The sequence below is a fragment of the Tachypleus tridentatus genome, chromosome 1 (assembly GCF_004210375.1).
Source record: "Tachypleus tridentatus isolate NWPU-2018 chromosome 1, ASM421037v1, whole genome shotgun sequence".
NCBI lineage: Eukaryota > Metazoa > Arthropoda > Merostomata > Xiphosura > Limulidae > Tachypleus > Tachypleus tridentatus.
In genome coordinates this window covers 151,111,992-151,131,680 of record NC_134825.1, presented here as the reverse complement: position 1 = coordinate 151,131,680, position 19,689 = coordinate 151,111,992, and the positions used below count along the sequence as shown (strand labels likewise).

At 34.8% G+C, this 19,689-nt stretch overlaps 1 protein-coding gene across 2 annotated transcripts in view; it reads left to right on the top strand.

Moving 5' to 3' along the window:
• The first annotated feature begins 1,774 nt into the window (after window positions 1-1,774).
• Window positions 1,775-19,689, top strand: part of PolA2 (DNA polymerase alpha subunit B) — a 51,846-nt gene continuing 33,931 nt past the window's right edge. The window contains exons 1-5 of one of the 2 annotated variants that reach the window (XM_076458619.1): window positions 1,775-2,042; window positions 5,098-5,225; window positions 5,695-5,783; window positions 15,574-15,637; window positions 16,253-16,362. In XM_076458619.1, coding sequence (XP_076314734.1) covers window positions 1,955-2,042; window positions 5,098-5,225; window positions 5,695-5,783; window positions 15,574-15,637; window positions 16,253-16,362 — 479 coding nt within the window. In that variant the 5' untranslated portion in view covers window positions 1,775-1,954. The remainder of the gene's footprint in view (window positions 2,043-5,097; window positions 5,226-5,694; window positions 5,784-15,573; window positions 15,638-16,252; window positions 16,363-19,689) is intronic. The other variant, XM_076458615.1, reaches the window with a different exon arrangement.

Genomic DNA, 19,689 nt, shown 5'->3' with positions numbered 1-19,689 from the left:
AAATATATATTAATCTGGCCACTCCAACAAAGTCATGGAAGGAGGAAGAGGTCGAGTATACCTGACCCTCCTGGGTATACACATAAGTACACCCAAACACCAGAGAGACGAGACTAGACTACAGTTTGATTATTATTTTTATAAAGATGTAAGCAGAAGTATAAAGCATCAGCTGGCTGACTGTCATTAAGAACAAAAAAACATGATCTAATGAAGTTGTAACATGTTCTATCACCATGATCATCCGATGGGTTGTTTTAAATAATTTATTAAAAGTAATGCAAAGTCGAGGCAATGAACTCATAAAAATGAACTATTTAGTCAATCATGTTTGCTACATTATTATATCAGTTGTACACAGTTTTCACTCTCAACAGAAATTCACTCGCTAATGGTATTACGACTAACATACAAATATATGTTCTTGTAAATTACGCAGTTAATTGATTGAGTAACTGAATATATATGCTAAATTAACACTGATTTGAATAATTATTGACTTCTCAATCATTGAACGAACTTAAAAATAACTGAATGCTTTATTGACTCTCATATTCATAATTTATAGACGTTATTTTGACACCCGCTAGTACAGCGGTAAGTCTATAAATTTACAATGCTAAAATAAGGGTTTCGATTCAACTCGGTGGGCTCAGCAGATAGCCTGATAAAGCTTTGCTATAAGAAAACAAACACACAAACACGTTATTTCATATTTTGCAAAATCTATAGATCAGTAAGTAACCTTCTGGGCAGTAGGCCTAGGGTGTGAAAACTATATTTGTGTGTTTTTCTTATAGCAAAGCCACATCGAACTATCTGCTATGTCCACCGAAAGGAATAGAACCCCTGATTTTAGTGTTGTAAATCCGTAGACTTACCGCGAAAACTACATTCGGTTTGAGGAAAGGATTCGTTATGATATATATATAATGTATTAATTATTTAACTAATTGTGCAAGAAAACAATAAAATGTCATTTTATCTTGTTAAATAAAGGTTTTAATACTTATCTCTTAAAAACTACATTACGCACACTAGGAAAAGAGCTCATTATGATGGAGGCAATCAACTAATTATTACATTTGGTATTTGTTTAATGCAGCAAATACATTCTTTCTTATTATTTCATATATGGCTGTAATAATGACAATTAAGTGATTTATATTATTCTATTGGTTTCTTTTCGCAAATTGATTGTCCTTTTCGCACTCTAATCTCACCAAATTGATTTTGTCCAAGTTTTCGTGCGTCACTCTAATCTCAGCCGTGGGGCGTATAATGTGACCAACACTATTCTTAAAGAGTAGCCCATTTCTAGCATCTTCATCTAAATTAGACGGCTAGCACAGCAGCTGTCTTACCAAATAAGCAAATTAAAATATTGAAAACGTAGTTTACAATAAACACAGATAATCACTGTTTTGTATCTAACATTTCGTTTTACACATATTTAATTTAAACTATGCTCATGAGAATTAATTATTTGAATACTATTTAGTATTTCAGTTTTTTAGCAAGAAAATAATGACATTTTATCTTCAAGAGATCACTGACCAAAACAAACCAGTTTTACAAATTTCTTACAACAGAAGTTCAGAGTTTTTTTAGAAGAATAAACTAAATAATAAATAGTTATGAGAGATAAAGTTTAGTTTCAATTTGACCAAAACTTCTAATTTTAGGTTTAATTTTTCCAATTTACTAATTTCGTTTTGGGTTCTCTATTTTTTAAATCGTTATAACTATTACTTTCAGTATTGTAGAGGGTGTTTATGTCACTTTTCGCGGGATTTTTTAGTAATGATAGAGAAAATAGTGTTTTCTAATGTTTAACATTTAACTTATTTTAAGTTCAGTTTCGTATTTACTTTAAATTTAAACTTTTATGTGGTCGTATAAATATTGAAATTTCTTTTATCCCCCTTTAATTTACTGATTTAAACCTGAAAAAATGCCGTGTGAAGTTTCAGAAGAAACAATACTTAAGGAACTAGAAGAATTTAGCTGTAGTGTAACTGACGAAAGTGTTTTATCAAAAAGTAAGTTAAAGTGTAAACTACTCAATTAATATTTTTAGAATACGATGAAGGTCCAGGGTTAGGAATTATTTAATTTGTACATGTATGCATTTTTCCTCAGAAGATATTACTATTGTACACAAGTTATCACTATGTAATTTAACATGAAGGATAATGTGGTCCTTTATTTCCTGCACACTGGAATATACTAAACACCGAAATGCAACACAATGTAATTGATGTAGATATTTAATTTAAACATTTTTGAACATCCTTAAAATGTATTAGTAAAACACGTAATTAGGTGATGTAACTATCTCTCACTGAATAAAGCAATGTGTTATGTTCTTGGAATGCTAAATATTGAACCAAGCAGAATATCATTTATTTGAACCAATTAAAATAATTTTTTTATGTTCAGTATTTTGCACCATCACTTATGAAAAGCAATTTCTTTGCATTACGATTCTGTGAAACTTCTATTTCCATATTGTTACATTCATTTAGTGTAAAATAATTCCATTTCATTGTTCATTTTATATTGTTTTGGTGTTTAGACGACCAGTCTGCTCCTCCATCTTTGTAAACCTTAAAAACTTTAAACCTACCATTTATTTTTAAGAAAATTTTCAGTTTCACTTTTAAACTGTGGTAAAGGACTACCCTCTATTACTGCCAATGGCAATCCATTTCAGAAGTCAATCACCTCATTTAACAAAATAAAACTAAAGCTTAACCTTTCTTTTTCCAAGTCATGGATTTGTCTCCAGGACATAAAGAAATAAGTAGCTTTGATTCTGTTAATCATTTGGATAATTTTATCAGTTCAATAATATTACTTCTGACCCCACATTTCTGAAGAGAAAATATAGTTAAAACATCTTAACCTAACCATCTTGTATACCCCTTCTATCATTGGTATCATACTGTTACTATTCGTACTCATCTGAATTTTTTCTGTTGAGTCTGTATGTTTATCCTTTTTTAAATAGGACAAACTGTACACACTTTTCAAGGTGAAACCTAACTGTTGATTTATATAAAAAGTTAATTACCTTTTTTGAGTTGAAATCAGTATTTAGAAACAAATCCTTGAAAAACTATTTAGTTTTGTAACTAGCAACAGAGCACTGCTTTGATGGTTTGAGTCACTCGTAGACCATTCTTTCAATATACTTTTCGTAAGTCACACTGCTGAGGGGATTCTTATCTGTATTAAATGTGGGATTAAAATTATGATAATCCCAATTCATAATTTTTACTTACTAAAATAAGTTTTTTTTCGAAATGTATGTCCAACTAACCAACTGATCCAAGTCTTTCTGAAGTACCTCAGTACAATCTGAAGTGTCAAGATTTAATGTTATCTCCAAACTTTAGTAATTTACTACTGATGCTCCTGTCAATATCATTCACAAGCATTAGAAAATGCAAAGACTCAAACACTGACATCTCAGGCTTTCCACAAGTAACATGGATTCAGTTTAGTTGGACTATTTTAATAGCAACTTTTTGCTTTCTTTCATCAGGTAGCGATATAATTACTATATTTTACTGAACTCTCACCAGTGTAAACGTATTAAATAATATTTTCTGTAGGACTGTGTTATAAGCTTATTGAAAACCTAAATACACCAAGTCTACACCATTCAGATACACATTCATTTAACATCCTTGTAAGAAGCTAAAAGATTAGTAAGGGACTCTTTAGTGAATCCATGCTGATTTCTTTTATGATATCATATCTCACTGAATGTTTTTTCAAAGTTTTATTTACCAGACTCGAGAAATTTTTTCATCTCAGATGTAAGACTAACTGGTCTATAATTCCAAGGTTAATTGTTGTCATTTCACTTATTAATAGGACTACCATTAGCAGTTCTTAAGTCATTAGGCACATGCTTAGTGGCTATTAATTGACCTACCAAAAATGAAATAGAGGGTTTTACATCCTCTTTGTTAACATGAAGATGACTTAAGAAGGTTTAAACATTGTTCTGTACTTCATTTTATTTAAAGTTTTAATACCCATACTAGCTGTCTTATGAATACATTTTTACTTCAAGTGGGTTTCATGTTATCATGGATATCTGATCTTTGACCTCTTTTAAAATGCTGGCAAAAAAAACAGTGATTAGTTTTGGTGGTTTATCTTGTCTGTAGTTAGTCCTAACTTGACAAATAACTTTAAATTTAATCAAACAGATTAAGTTCTTTTTCACTTAAGAGCTTGGTTATTATTAATAAACAGAGCATAATATGTATGGTTACAATTTTCACCATATTAACATGGCATGGGCACCATCATGTGAAATAGTTATCACGTATGAACACACACACAGTCTAGGTTGCATGAAAATCTAATGGATGGGTACATTGGTATTTGATTGGTTGAGCTATCAATTATACCATGTTCATTGATATTAAAGTTTTTAAGTTTTACCAACAGAGTATTTCCTTTAGTATGGTGAAGATGAGTATTGTACTTCTGTAACTAATGTTTTACTATATACTGAAGAAATCAGTGCAATTCAATGCATTATTTATAATTTTTACTACTAGTAATACTTGGCCATGTAAATAATGCAAAAATGATATTAGAATAAACTATTGAGCATATGACCTTCACGTATCAATTTTATGTTATTTGTAGAATTATAGTTTCCATGTAGCAGTTGCTGCCTTAACCTGTTGACTGCCAAGTATTTCAGCTGCTACAATACAACTCTAATGCTTTTTCATTTTGTAACTTTTTGTGACACCATTTTGGATCGAAAGTGAAAAAAATTGTAAGTAGGTCAAATGCATGTATGGTGCTAACATATAGCGTTGAAATTAAATATTATTGAGAACAAATTAACTCATCTGTGGCATTGTGTTACCAATCGACTTGGACAAGTTATCACGTCTATGGTACTGAGCAGGTTAAAGTTTGATAAATGTCTGATTGGAAAATTTAATAGTGGATTATGTTTGAAAATTAAAACAAAATCTTAATGGCTATGCAGTACACTGTCTACACATTAATTATAAGAATTTAGTCTTATTTTTGACTATTTCTTTTTGTTTTTTCCAGTGAAAGAGTTGTGCTTTGTGTATCAGTTAGATGCAGTGCAGATGGTGTCAAATTGGGTTGCTTTTGCTACAACCAAAAATATTGATAGTGAAGTTACTGTTGACTTATTAAACCAACTCGAGAGAGAGGTATAATATACACTTATATTGTACATAATATACACTTATATTGTACATAATATACACTTATATTGTATAATATACACTTATATTGTATAATTTCCAATTGATACGTTCTACCAGCATAAACATCTAACTATAAATGATAAATAAGAATACAGAATTAATTAATAGTAGATCTACTTGCACATTCAAATGTGATTCTTAATACAGAAAACTAATGGTATGTCTAAATGGATGTGTTATTATTTTTAAAAAGTTATTTATTGTAGATTATGGATAAAAATACTATGTAAAAAATTAAACCAAGTTGTATGATCTGATGAAGAATGTTAGCTTTAATTGTTATCCTCTGCAAATAAAAATATAAAATAACTTGGTGATTGTTTCATCCTGTTCTTTCATATTTATGTTTAATATAAACCTTAATATGTAAAATAATAATTTTTAAAGAAAGTTGTTTTTTTTTTCTCTATAGGAATTGAATAAGAAAGTAAAAACCCCCAAATCATCACGAAGAAGTCAAAAGACCCAACATGTATATAATGCAACAACTATTGATTTGATGTATCCTTCATTTTGGAAGAATATAATTGTAATATTGCTTTTTTAATGGGAATATGTTGTGTCAGATATTTGCAACAAGTTTTACATATGATTGAAAATCTGTGTGATAAATGACATGTGCCTGTATGATAGAAAATTTCTAAACATTGAAATGTCTGATCACCATGGAACTTTCATGGTTCGTGAACATTTCTCACTACTACATTCATTTTTACAAATTTGACAACCATTCAGCTTTTCTCACTTGCTACTGCCTCACTGCCTGCTCACTAAAGTTTTTACCAGGAATATTTTAGAGTTCTTTGAGTATGGTCCCTGTTTCCATGCCTACAAGTATAATGAAACTGTATTAAAAATAGTTGCACTAAGATGAAGAAGTTGGCTTGCTGAAGTGAATTTATAATATGTTTTGTTCCGGCATTCAATAGAACTGAATACCCCTCGGTGTGGATTCCTGTACATGGTGAGGGGACCTCCCAGGGAAGGTTCTGTTCTGTCTGGATACCTTCTCTGGGATCTAAACATCCACCCACGTGTTTGCCGTGCGTGGTGACCCGTGAAGGGGAGAAGAGGATCCTGGTGGTTGAGGGGTCCAACCCTAACACACCACTTTGGCCTTGAATTCCTGTAGACAGGCAGCCTTTGGGTGGCCCCCCTTGGGTCAATTGGCTGGTCCACTTGGGCTAGAGTCAACCAAGTACCAGTGTTGGAAGTTCTCAATGGGTGTTGTGGACATTGTGCCTGATGCTGGTATTTGGGTATAGTGCTCACGAAACCCTGGCGTTGCTGCATTGTCCTTGTGTGACATTGTAGTGCATCCCCTCGTAGGGCTCCATGGTGAGTGGGGCCAGTGGATACCGAAATTTTTCATTTTTCCTATGGATCCTCCTTCAAAAAATTTCAATAAATTAGGGAAAAAACAGTCAATAGATAAGCGACCACGTCTTGAAGACTCTGAGCAGCAATCTTCAACATCTGTAACACACGTACCTCATTTTCTCATATTACATTCTCTTTCAGAAAATCCTTTAGGGGAATTGTCCCCCTTTTTTATTCAGAAGGGACTAGAGGGTCTTGCTGGCTCTCCAAAGACAGTAAAGAAGCTTCGATCTGGAGACATATTACTTGAAACATCCACAACCCACCACAGTGAACTCCTCTTGAATTCAACAGCAATTGGGGATATACTTATTGAGGTTACTCCTCATGCTACCTTGAATTCATCATGAGAAGTTATTGTTGAGAGGGATTTGAAGAACGTCCCCGAGTCAGAGATTCTCGCTGGTCTCTCCACTCAAGGAGTTTCTGCAGTGAGGCGCATCTCCACTTGCAAAGATGGAGTTACACTGCCAACAAATACCCTCGTTTTGACATTTAAATCATCACGTGCACCTGCTACCATCAAGGCAGGTTATCTAATTTGCAGGGTACGGCCGTACATTCCGAACCCTCTCTGATGTTTCCAATGTCAGAGATTCGGCCACTCAAAGACATCATGCCGTGGTTTCCTGACATGTGCTCGTTGTGGTGGCAAGGACCATGATGCCTACGAGTGTGACAGGGAACCACATTGCGTCAACTGCAATGGTTCTCACCCTTCCTACTTTTGTTCTTGTCCAAAATGGTTGGAGGAAAAAGAGGTGCAGCGTTTGAAAACGACTCATAACATTAGTTATCCTGAGACACGGAAATTGCTGCCCGCCACTCCATCTCGGACATATGCTGCTGCTCTTCATTCCACAACTACAGTGGGAGTGCAGACAGATCTGTCTGTGCTTCCAAGAGAATCGTTTTCAAAACAAATGAAAAGCCTTTTGATCTCCATGGTTAAAATGTTGGTGAATCGACTTCCACACCCATCTCTGTTCCTCCCATACATTCCAACAAACCTCAAGATCCACATCCTTCAGTTTCAAATACAGGCATTTCTTCTGATACATCTTTTTCTCCCACCCCAAGAGGCAAAACAATCATTCGTTCACATTCTCAGTCACTGGAATCCCCTTCCAGTAACAAAGACCTGCCCAATCGACCCAGGGCAGGATCCATGGAGGTTGATAGACCTCTTCCAACTAAGGACAGTAAGGAAAAAAGACGTGGTCGTGAACAGAAGGGTTCTCCAGCTACTTCATCTACCCGTCATTAAAAATGGCCATCTTGATACAATGGAACTGTCGAGGTTTACGTTCTAATCTGGATGATATCAAAACACTGATTGCTTCCTACCATCCTGTATGTCTTTCCTTCCAAGAAACATTTCTAAAACCTGCTGATACAGTCACCATTCGGCAGTATTCTCTGTACAGAAATGACAGGCTGTGTGATGGATGAGTACATGGAGGGGTGGCACTATTGGTTGATCAGCATCTGCCCACCCTGTCTTTGTCACTCAACACACCCTTGGAGGCCGTAGCCATCCGTGTTTCCTTGGGTCATACCATCACTGTTTATTCTCTCTACCTGTCCCCTAGTGAGACATATGATCAATCAGACCTTGATGCTCTCGTTGAACAGTTGCCGTCTCCCTTTCTACTCCTGGGGGGACTTTAATGGACATCAACCCCTCTGGGGAAGTGCTGTTATTGATGGGAGGGGTTGCTCTGTAGAGCATATGCTCTCTGATCACAATCTTTCTCTTTTCAATACTGGTTCTTCCACTTATTTTCATGCACCTAGTCAGTCCTTTACCGCTATTGATCTCTCAGTTTGCTCCCCTTCATTATTCTCCCATTTTTCATGGAGGGTTGACAATAATCCACTAGGCAGTGATCATTTTCCTTTACTTTTGAGAGAGACTGGCCGCGGTCGATGCCACACTACCAGCGTGTCCTGGTGGAAGCTGGATCAGGCAAACTGGTCCACTTTCACTGCTCTCGCAGAACTTGATCCTGCCATCGTGAATCAGCCATCATTAGACGACTGTGTGGCAGCAGTAACTGGCTGTATTATACAAGCAGCTGCTCAGTGTATTCCTAAAACCTCAACACGTTTTCCACGATATCCTCGTCTGTGGTGGAATCCTGCTTGCCACTTAGCACGGAAGGCTCAAAAACAGGCCTGGTATACTTTTTGTAGATATCCCACCCTTTCGAACCGTGTCACATTCCAACGGGCCTGTGCACATGCTAGGTGGGTAAGACATCAGAGCCAGAAGGAATCTTGGATTAAGTTCACAACTAGCATATCTTCTATCACCAGTTCCAAGGTCATGTGGGACAGGATTCAAAGGTCAGTGGGCACTAGAATTCTGTCCCTCTCTCGATCTTACTCTCTGATGGTCAGAAGGTGGCTGATGTCCGAGCATCGCTGATACTCTAGGTGATAGCTTTTGCCAGGTATCTAGCACTTCTGCTTGTTCCTCCACCTTCTTGGCCATCAAGACTAGGGCAGAGCGTTCACCTCTTTCCTTTCGAACTGACTGTCTCTTTGACTATAATTGTCCCTTTACACTGGTGGAACTGAAAATGGCCCTTCATTGGTCTGGCAGTACATCTGTTGGACCTGATGATGTACACTATGATATGCTGCACCATCTGTCTCCTGGTTCTCTTGATGTCCTTCTAATTGTCTTTAACTGGATCTGGCAGGAGAATGTTTTTCCTGATGCCTGGTGCCAGGCTATTATTTTACCTTTCTCTAAGCCAGGGAAAGATCCCAAGATTCCTTCAAACTACCATCCAATTGCTTTGACAAGCTGTCTCTGTAAGACCTTAGAAAGGATGGTTAATGCTCGTCTTGTTTGGTTCCTCGAATCAAACAACCTCCTCTCGCACACCCAGTGTGGGTTTCGACGACAGCACTCCACCACAGACCACCTAATTCGACTTGAAACGTCAATCAGAGAAGCCTTTCTCAAATGCCAACATCTTGTATCAATATTCTTTGACATTGAGAAGGCTTATGACATAACATGGAGGTATGACGTTTTGCGAGACCTCCATACATATGGGTTACGTGGCCATTTACCCATGTTTATTAAAAAATTTTTAATGGACAGGAGCTTCCAAGTTCGTGTGGGTTCGACACTTTCCCGTTCTTTTGTACAGGAACTTGGAGTCCCTCAGGGCTGTGTTTTGAGTGTCACACTTTTTAGTATAAAGATAAATGCCATCACTGAACAACTCCTTCTCACTGTTGCGAATGGGCTGTATGTTGACGACTTTCACATCTCATGTCAGTTGTTGAACATGAGATATATTGAGCGGCAACTACGAACTGCCCTCAATCGTGTACTGAAGTGGACTAAGGCGAACGGCTTTAATTTCTCTCTCTCTAAAACCGTTTGCATGCACTTTTACTGCCAACAGGGTATTCACCCTGATCCTGAACTTCATATCGGTGAAGTTTCACTGCCAGTGGTCCCTGAGACCAAGTTCTTGGGGCTTATCTTTGACTGTAAGCTAACCTTTATACCACACTTAAAGCAGCTACGGGTCAAATGCACAAGAGCACTGAACATCCTCCGTTTCCTCTCTACTACCAGTTGGGGAGCAGATCGATGTTCTATGTTAAAGGTATATCGTGCTCTTATTCGATCAAAACTTGACTATGGATCAATGGTCTATGGCTCTGCCAGAACCTCGGCCTTAAAGATGCTGGACCCCATTCATCACCCAGGACTTCGACTCTGCACTGGGGCTTTCCGCACTTCTCCAGTTCAAAGTTTGTACATTGAATCTCATGAACCTTCTCTGCACCTTCGCCGTTTGCAACTATCTTTACTATATTCTTCGAAACTTTGTTCCTTACCAAAGCATCCCACCTGGGAATGTGTTTTCCTTCCTCAGTGGGCTGTACTTTTTCAGAACAGACAACCTGCCATTGCTCCATTTGGCCTTTGCATCCAGGTGCAATTGGATGAATTGGGTCTGTCCTTGGATGACATTGCAGATTCCACAGGTCAGCCCATCCCACCATGGCTTATTACAGCCCCCAAATGTGACCTTTCTTTCAGTCATCTGAAAAAGGCAGATACTCCAGATTGGAAGTACCGTCATTTATTTAATGAACATCTTTCAAACGATCATTCCATTCCCATTTATACAGATGGTTCCAAATCAGGTAATTTAGTGGGCTTTGCTGTGGTTCGGTGGTTGCGCAGAATCCCCTCTACAGCTTCTGTGTTCACTGCTGAACTGTTTGTTTTATCTCTTGCCCTGGATCATATTGAAGCTAAGCAGTACTCCAACTGCACTATTTATACTGACTCGCTTAGTTCTATACTGGCCCTGGAATTGCTACATGTTGGCTCACACCCTGTTCTCGCTAATATTCAAAACAGACTGGTCCATTTCTCATTAACTGCCACTTCTATCCAGTTTTTCTGGATACCAGGCCATGTTGGTATTCGAGGGAACGAACTTGCAGACACAGCAGCTAAATCTATCTGCTCCGACACTATCACCACTGTGCCTATTCCGTACATGGACTATGGTCTTGTATTCAAGGCTCGGCTCCATGCCAGCTGGCAATCCACTTGGAGTGAGCAATGCAACAACAAGCTTTTTCAAATAAAATCAGCCCCCCCGCTAGTACAGGGTTTGTCTACGGATTTACAATGCTGAAATCAGGGGTTCGATTCCCCTCGGTGGGCTTAGCAGATAGCCCAATGTGGCTTTGCTATAGGAAAACACATTCAAATAAAACCCTAGATTGGGCTTTGGCCATCTAGCTTCCGTAAGGTTCGGAAGGAGGAAGTTGTTCTAACTAGACTATGCATTGGTCACAGTTTTTTAACTCATCGTTTTCTTTTATCTGGAACTGATGCACCAGTGTGTAGTTTGTGTTACACTCAAATCACTATAAGCCACATTTTACTTTCTTGCCATCATTACGATTCTCAACGACGGCACTATTTTCAACATGTTTTTTCCCAGGGTTTATCTGTAACATTGGACAGTGTTATTGGTGATGGTGACACTGTCCACCTTGATAAAGTTTTTAGTTTTTTAATGGCTATTATTCTTTTTAATCTCATTTAAGTGTTGCATATTTATTCATTACACCTTTTTAATTGTGGTTCCCTTTTTACAGTTTCATTCTCTCTGGTTCTATTTGACATTGGGAAATGGCCAGAACATTAAATAACTCGACACCAAGACTGGAAAGGTCAACTTCAGGTGACTAACGCTGCTGTTTGAACTATCCATTTGTACTACTCGTTAGTCGTCCTGGCGAGTTGTCATTACACTTTTGCTGCATGTCATTTAACACTTTTATTACTTTGCCATTTAGTACTGGTCATAATGACACATAACTCGGAACCAGGGCTGGAAAGACCAACTTCAGGTGACTGACGGTGGTTCTTATACTTACCTGTTAGTCTTCCTGGCAGGTTATGATCAATACCATTCTGCTACAGGAAGTCCTTTACAACTTTGTAGACTGGATGTCAACATTGGTTTTACGCCATTTTCTGTTTTAATTGCTGTTTTGTTTTTACCTTCATTTACTTTTACAAATTTTACTCCATTTACTTGACTTTTATCTTTTTACTGGACATTTGGCTACTCATTATTACGATTTTGCTATGTGTCTTTTAAAACTTCTATTATTTTACATTTTGATAATGGCTGCTATGACACATAACCCGGGAACCAGGACTGGAAAGACCAACTTCAGGTGACTGACGGTGGTTCTTGAACTTACCTGTTAGTCTTCCTGGCAGGTTATGATCATTACCATTTTGCTAGAGTAAGTACTTTACAACTTCTTTTACTCTGCTTTCTTTCTTACCATTGTAAACTAGGTGTCAACATTGGTTTTATACTTTTTCTGTTTTTCAATGATGTTTTGTTTTACCTTCATTTCCTTTTCTGTATTTTACTACATTTAATTTATTTATACCTGATATTTGGTGCAGATAGCCTAGCTGCTTTGTGCCATAAAACACTAAATCAATCAATCAAGAACTGAATAACACTCAAGTCTGGCCAATCCCATGAAGCCAATGAAATAAATACTTTCCATGGCTCTGATACGTTGGTTAGTAATAATTTATGATGCTATAAAATAATAAAATGTAACCATATTTAGTAAGGTACATCTTGCAAAAAACGAATGTTTTAAACATATTCTAAACTACTTTTGTATCAGTTTGCTTGTGACTTCATTGTTTACAGGATCCTTAATAAGATGAGAATTTCAGTAAAACATTTTTAGAAATATCAATGTTGCAGTAAAGCCTACTAATTACTGTTAAAATATCCTGTGTATTTCACAAAGAAAGTAACAGTGGCAACAATTGCAGAGTGTTGCAGTAATGTACAATTACACACTACAGTGCAATATGCAAACTCCATTTGGAGTGAAAATTACAAATATAAGTCTGTAAGTTAATGATTAAATTAATGATATTTATGTCATAAATTTCCAGTGACACCATGTTATTAATTCATTACTTTGTTATGTTAACTATTCCAAAATTTTGTAATATTGAATTGATTTTGCATTTATACTTCAGAATTTTCTTGAATATTGTTTTAGTTTAGAAGTAAATCAAAAGTCAATAATGTCATTGAGGATAAAACTAGAAGTAGTGTACTGAAGTGATATGTTGTGGAGATAATAGATAGCTGAGTAGAAATAATTATAGAAAAATTCCATAGTGCATGTTGGATTAAGTTATGAAATTAATAGCAGATAAAATGATTTAATAACTGGACACAACTGGATCTTGAAGAGCAATGTATGAAAATATCTTTTAGGAATTTGTGATGTGTAAGGTACAGGTAAGAAAAGGTTAACATGATTTTGGATGATTAGGTACTCTTGTTTTCGATTTGACACTAGAAGTATTTCTAGTAAGTTGGTGAAATAATTTATCTTTTTTTTTCTGTTAACATATTGATATATTTGGTAGTACTGAAACTTGCTGAAAGGAAGATTGATGAGCCCATCTTAAAATCTTGATAGAGAAAAAGATTGGATGGCTAATCTGAATAGGATTGTTGTTAATGAAGTGTTTAATGGTTTTATCAAACTAGCTTTAAAGGAGTACATTTTTGCAAAGCCTTACATTCTGGTCAAATGCCCTTTCCTATGGGAATTGCATAATTAATAAAGAAAAAACACTTAACCTGAGAATAATATGGAACATACTTGTGGTGGATGCTGTTGTATTGAAATAAATTTTGGTGCTTTAAATCATCATTATAAAAGTTTATTGCTTTAGAAACTGGAATCTTGCTTTTTTTTTAGAACATTAGTTTACCGAAGAAAATACATTAACCCACCACCACTCAACTGTATAATGCCAGCAACCATTCCATTTTTTAGAGTTTAAGACATATTTCAGTTTAAATCATATCAAGTTAGTAACATTAACTTTCCTATGGTGAACAATTAAAAACCAATGGCTATGTAGATACAAAATTAAAAAGGAATAGCTGATATAATTATTACAATATAAAATTGTAAAATGTAATAATAATAATTAGTACTAGCTAAACATATATATTCCATTTAAAACTTTAACACAAGTCTTAATTAACTGTTTCCTGTAACAAACACTTAAAACTAACTACAGAAAGTAATAATGTTAATTTTCTATAAAAGCCAAAAAAGGAAATGTAATAATCCTCTAAAAAATAAAAATTCTATAAGAATAAAGTAAATATGACACTAGAAGTAATTACAAAGATTAATTAAACTAGTGATGTGATGTCAAACAATATGCAAAAATCTTTTATAGGTAATACTAACTATGTAGTAATAAAGTAACAGGAGGTAAAATGTGTTAAGTTCAATACATCAAAGTTTTTTATTAATGTTCTAAACAATATCTCAAGGAACCAAAGTATATATGTAATTTTTTTTTAAAAATGGTACTATGTGAAACTACTAAACCTGAATATCTGTTGAATTTCCCACAAAATTGAATGAATTTTGTGTTTAATTTGTAGTTTCAAATCTCGGTTATTTAAAATGAGAGTGAATTTATGAGCTCTACCTGCAAAATCATGTAATGATGAACAAGTTGTTTTGGACATTAGCTCTGGTGAAGAGTTTTTATAGTACTTGAATCAATATTTACTGTCTTTAGGCAAAATATTTTTCCATTTCTTGTGATATAGTATGCTTCATGTTTATCTTACTGTCATTCATTACATCCTACACATATAGTTTCTATATAAAGTAAAGTTAGTTTTTTTCTTGGAAAACTGTTGGCTCGTAACAGTTTTGCTTCAGTAAGTTTGCTATAACCTTGACATTGAATTTTGGGATTTACACATTCCTGAAAAACTTACTGGTTTGGGAGAGAAGGATTATTCTTATCTCAGATAGAATTTATGAACCTCTCTTGAAATTGATGACTGTTTTGTGGCTTGACAGTTCACTAGGGAAATAGGATGATTTTATTCTCTATCAAATACTTTTTTTGTGTGTGTTATTGTTGTCAAATATTTTACAAGGTGGTTTAATCATTTTGTCAATTCTTTGGTTGCAACTGTTTAAATGTCTGTGTGCTTTTTTTTAAATCCATTATAAGTATCTATGAAGCTTCTTTTACTGATTTTAAACAAATCTATTATTGGTTTCCAATAGTTCACTTTTGAATTTTAAAACATTTTCTGTTGCTGGTTTGTTATAACTTGACTTGGAATGGTGGAAGAATATAATATGGATAACTTGGTACATGCTTAAAACAAAAATTTGTTGTGTATAATTTGTGTGTACCTTTTTCAAGATAGGTAGGTGACAATATTTTAAGCACAATAAATGTTCTAGAAAAAAAAAATTAGTATGTTAGATAAGATTTAAAAAGAAATTTGACCTAGCATATGTTCAGAAATAGCAGCATTGATGACGATTTGTTAGAGGGTTATGGAACACCTACAGGAAGACCAAGTTTGGTGAGTTGATGTCCTTATACTTGGATCAGATTGTCCTAGGTTTTTTTAAGTATAAAACTTTTACTGTATTTCTAGATGTTATTTGCAAGGTTTGTATTTACAAAAGGAATAATTGGAGTGTCCACATCTTATTCAAAAATTTAACATTTGAATTTAACAGTTTGAAAAAGTGTTGTACAAGTGACTGATTATATTCTGTTTTAACAAAACAAAAGATCTTACACCAAACAAAAAATTTCTAGACAGTTTTAAACTGTTATTGCTTCTTGCAAAAGCAAAATTTACCTAACTGATTCCTTAAGTGTATATAATTGCAGAACTTTTTTGTGTTGGAATAGTAGTTTCTGTTTATTCATTGTTAAATTTCTTTCATTTCATTACAAAAAAAAATCTTTGCAGTATGTTAGAATAAAGACTATTTTGGGGCTGTTTTATCAACTATATCTACATGTGTTTATAAAATAGTGAACATGTGAAGGACTGCTTGTCAGCATATTTTTAAGTTTAAATTTGTTTTCATTTTTTGACTGACCTTACAGGTTTTAGGTGATGATAGCTTAATGATTGTGTGATTGCTTGTTACTGTATATGTTGATGTTTGAATAATGTTATTAGCAAGGTCAGAAGCGAATCAGAACACCAGAGAATGCTGTTATTAAAAGACTGAATACAGATGGACGGAGTCCTGGTCTCCCTTTCTCACCAGCTTCAATTTCACCTGGAGGGTAAGTTTTTTTACTAATATATTGACCAGGGAAGAACGGAGTTCTGTAATACATTTTTTTTCACCAGATTTTACCTTCACTTGGAGGATAAATCTTTGCTATTCTTTTAGGTAATTTCAGAAGACTGATGTCCTTGTTTTACTTTTCATCATTAGCTTTCTATAATGTGAAGAGTATAGTAGGTCTTGTTTTTTGTTTGTTTGTTTTTTCACTTTTTTTTCTTTTTTTTTAAAGAGATATAATTTCTACTCCTTTATTACCATATGCTTGTTGAAAGTATGTGCTGTTTCCTGTACTTCCATTTAAGAGGCTAGTGGCAAGCAAAAATTACACATATAGAGAACAGCACAAATCAAGAAAAAATATGTGAGTGGAAATAAATATCTATTATCTCAAATGCATTTTCACCATAGGAACATGTTCATGTTCCTGTAGCATTTTAATTAACAATATTATCAGCACAAACAAATTAATTCTACTGACTAATGGTTTAAAGCAGGAAAACTAAACATTAACTTAAATGTGTAAATGAGGAACTGCTCTTTCTTTTAGTTGTAACCATGTCCATTAACCTTATACACTTGATTATCAAGCAGTTTTGAAAGTCAGAGAGATTGGAGGTTTTCTCTAATGGGTTTGACAAATTTATTGATATCTTAGCACATCAAGAAGTTAGAAGGTTCAACTTTTAGATTCTTATATGTAATTTTACATAATTTGTTTCTGATTGGAAACTGCAGCAGCCTGTTTTCAACATTCAAAAATTCTGAATTACAGAAATCAAGGGTCAAGTACATAATGTGAGAAAGTAAAATGAAGACTGAGAATTTTTTAATATTTGTTTTTGAAATTAAAAACTTAAAAAATTTATATAAATTTGAATTATAAACTTTATTTTCATTTCAAATTTATTGACATACATTAATAATAAAATAGAATGTAATGCTGTAAAAAGTTATGATGTGCAAAAGAACCAACCCCAGATGTGAAGAGTTAATTGGTTTTGGATTTTAAATTATTTCTACCTTTAAAGTTGTTTTTGTAGAGAGCAATTTGAGCTTGTTCTGTTTTTATTTAAGTATTGCATTTGATAACAGTAATACTTTTGGAGGTTTTTATCTGTCTTGTGTAGAAAACGAATGATTTCACCCAATTTATTTTCTTCACCTTTTTACAGTTACTGGTATTACAAAAAATTAAAATTATTTAACCTGATGCAGAATGTGAACAGTTCATAAACAAATTGGTGACTTGATGGTTAATACACCAGTCCTAGTTTAACAGTTAGAAACATAGAAATTATTTTATTAAAAAAAAGTAGAAGGTTCCAAAACATACTTAGCTCCACTCACATTACAGCTTTACTTAACTGCTAGGATTTCTGTCTTTGCCCATCTGACCATTGGCTTTGTTTGTTTGCTCCAGTCTTTTAAACCATATTTAATTGCCCTTGCCGTTATTTGTCTCATGATACTCTTCAACTGTGTAGACTCTTCCTTTATCCTAGTTATGTATATAAGCACTTCATTCAAATAATGTTATCACTTTTTCTCAATAGAGTGTCACAAACAGGTTTATTAATGATATGATTGTTTGGGGATACTTTGATCATTCTCCATGTTATTTAATTAATTTTTATAATAAAAAAAAATGTCAATCTGATAATGTAGCACATTATTTCCTGCAATTTGGGTCTCTTCTATCCCACCTATGGTATCTTATGTTGCTCAATAGTTAGTCGTGGGTAATGGAGTAACTCTCAGTTGAGGCTAGCCAGTGACTTCATTTGTAGAGATGCAGATATATGCAGTTCTGTGGTATTCCTCCAGGGGAATCTGAGATTGCAATTGAGGGTGATCCAGTATCTTTTGAGATAAATTAGATTTACTTTTTCCTGTAACTTCCTTTGTTCTGTTGGTTTCTCGAGAGTCCTCTTTGGGATAAGCTGCCTCAGACTTCTCTTCTTTGGTTGGTCCATTGAGTGTATGATGTTTTGGGAATTTTCCAAGTTGCTTCTGAGCCTGCACCTTACATGATGGTGTGAATACTTAATTTTTCCCGTCACCCACTGATATTGTGGTTCATGCAGGGAGGTTTACTGGTCAGATACATGAAAGTCAGCTACGTCTTGTTATCGTGACTATTAGAACTACATGATTTAGCCTACCATTGCCAGGTGAGATTATATTCCAACTCTCAAATAATACATATGCTTCTGGAAATTTAGGGTTCTGTAGCTGACTCTTTAGTTAAACTCAATAGATCACAACTTTCTATGATTTGTCTCACCCTGTATATTGTCCCATGTTATTTAGTATCCCTCTAAACTTTGTTGGAATACTTTCAGGATCATTAAGTCCATTGGTGAAGAGCTGTTACCATTGTTAGCTTGAACAAATAGTTTGTCACTCTCTACATTCATCTTTGCAATATACCTTCAGGAATATCTACCTCTTCCACTTCTTCGTTGGTCTTCTCTTTATCTGACATCTTACACCTGGCTATCCAGAAGCTCAGGCATAGAGGTGATGCAGTTCTTTACATGTTGTAAGGGTTTAATTTATAAGATTGCTATGTATCTGTTTCAATCTTTGTTTAGTTCCACATTGGACATTTAGAAACAGAAATAGCACACATACCAGCAATGATGTATTGACAGGAGGTTGAACCCACTTCAATTAGAAGTGCTAACTATAACTCATTTTTCACCTGACTCTTTGGCAAGGTTTTACATCTTCCACAATTGCCCTGTGTAAGATAGTATTACCTACTATTGAGTCCCCAGTATTTTTTGAGCTTCCTTGAGTCACTTTTGGTTATTTTTTTCCAAATGACCATTCCAATTTTTTAACTGGCATACAGTTACATTACATGTCCTTTCTTAACACCAATTTTTTTGAAGGTTCATTTTTGATTGCTGCTATTCTAAAGATATGGATTGGAGTGGTTTATATTAATTGTGTACAGAATGTGTTATAACTCTACCTATGTCTTCAGACTAGTTCTTCTTCCATAAGACACCGTTAGATAGGGAAGGTGGTTTCATTGATTCATCCAATCACTATTTCTCACTTATATGACAGATCAGATTTTGATCATTTGTTATGTCCAAAGAGGGTTTTGAGGTTTTGTCACCTGTACTAGTATTATTACAGGTGCTACACAACAACTGTTTTGTTTCATTGGGATCATTCAGTTTCCAAGAATTTATTCCTGGTTCTATTGATGAGGTTAGTATGAAATGGATCTCCTTGAAGATGAGGAACCTTCTGTGAGTCACGTCTAATCAAATTTGTCACATTTCTTTGTCCTTAGTGGCCCAGTTGA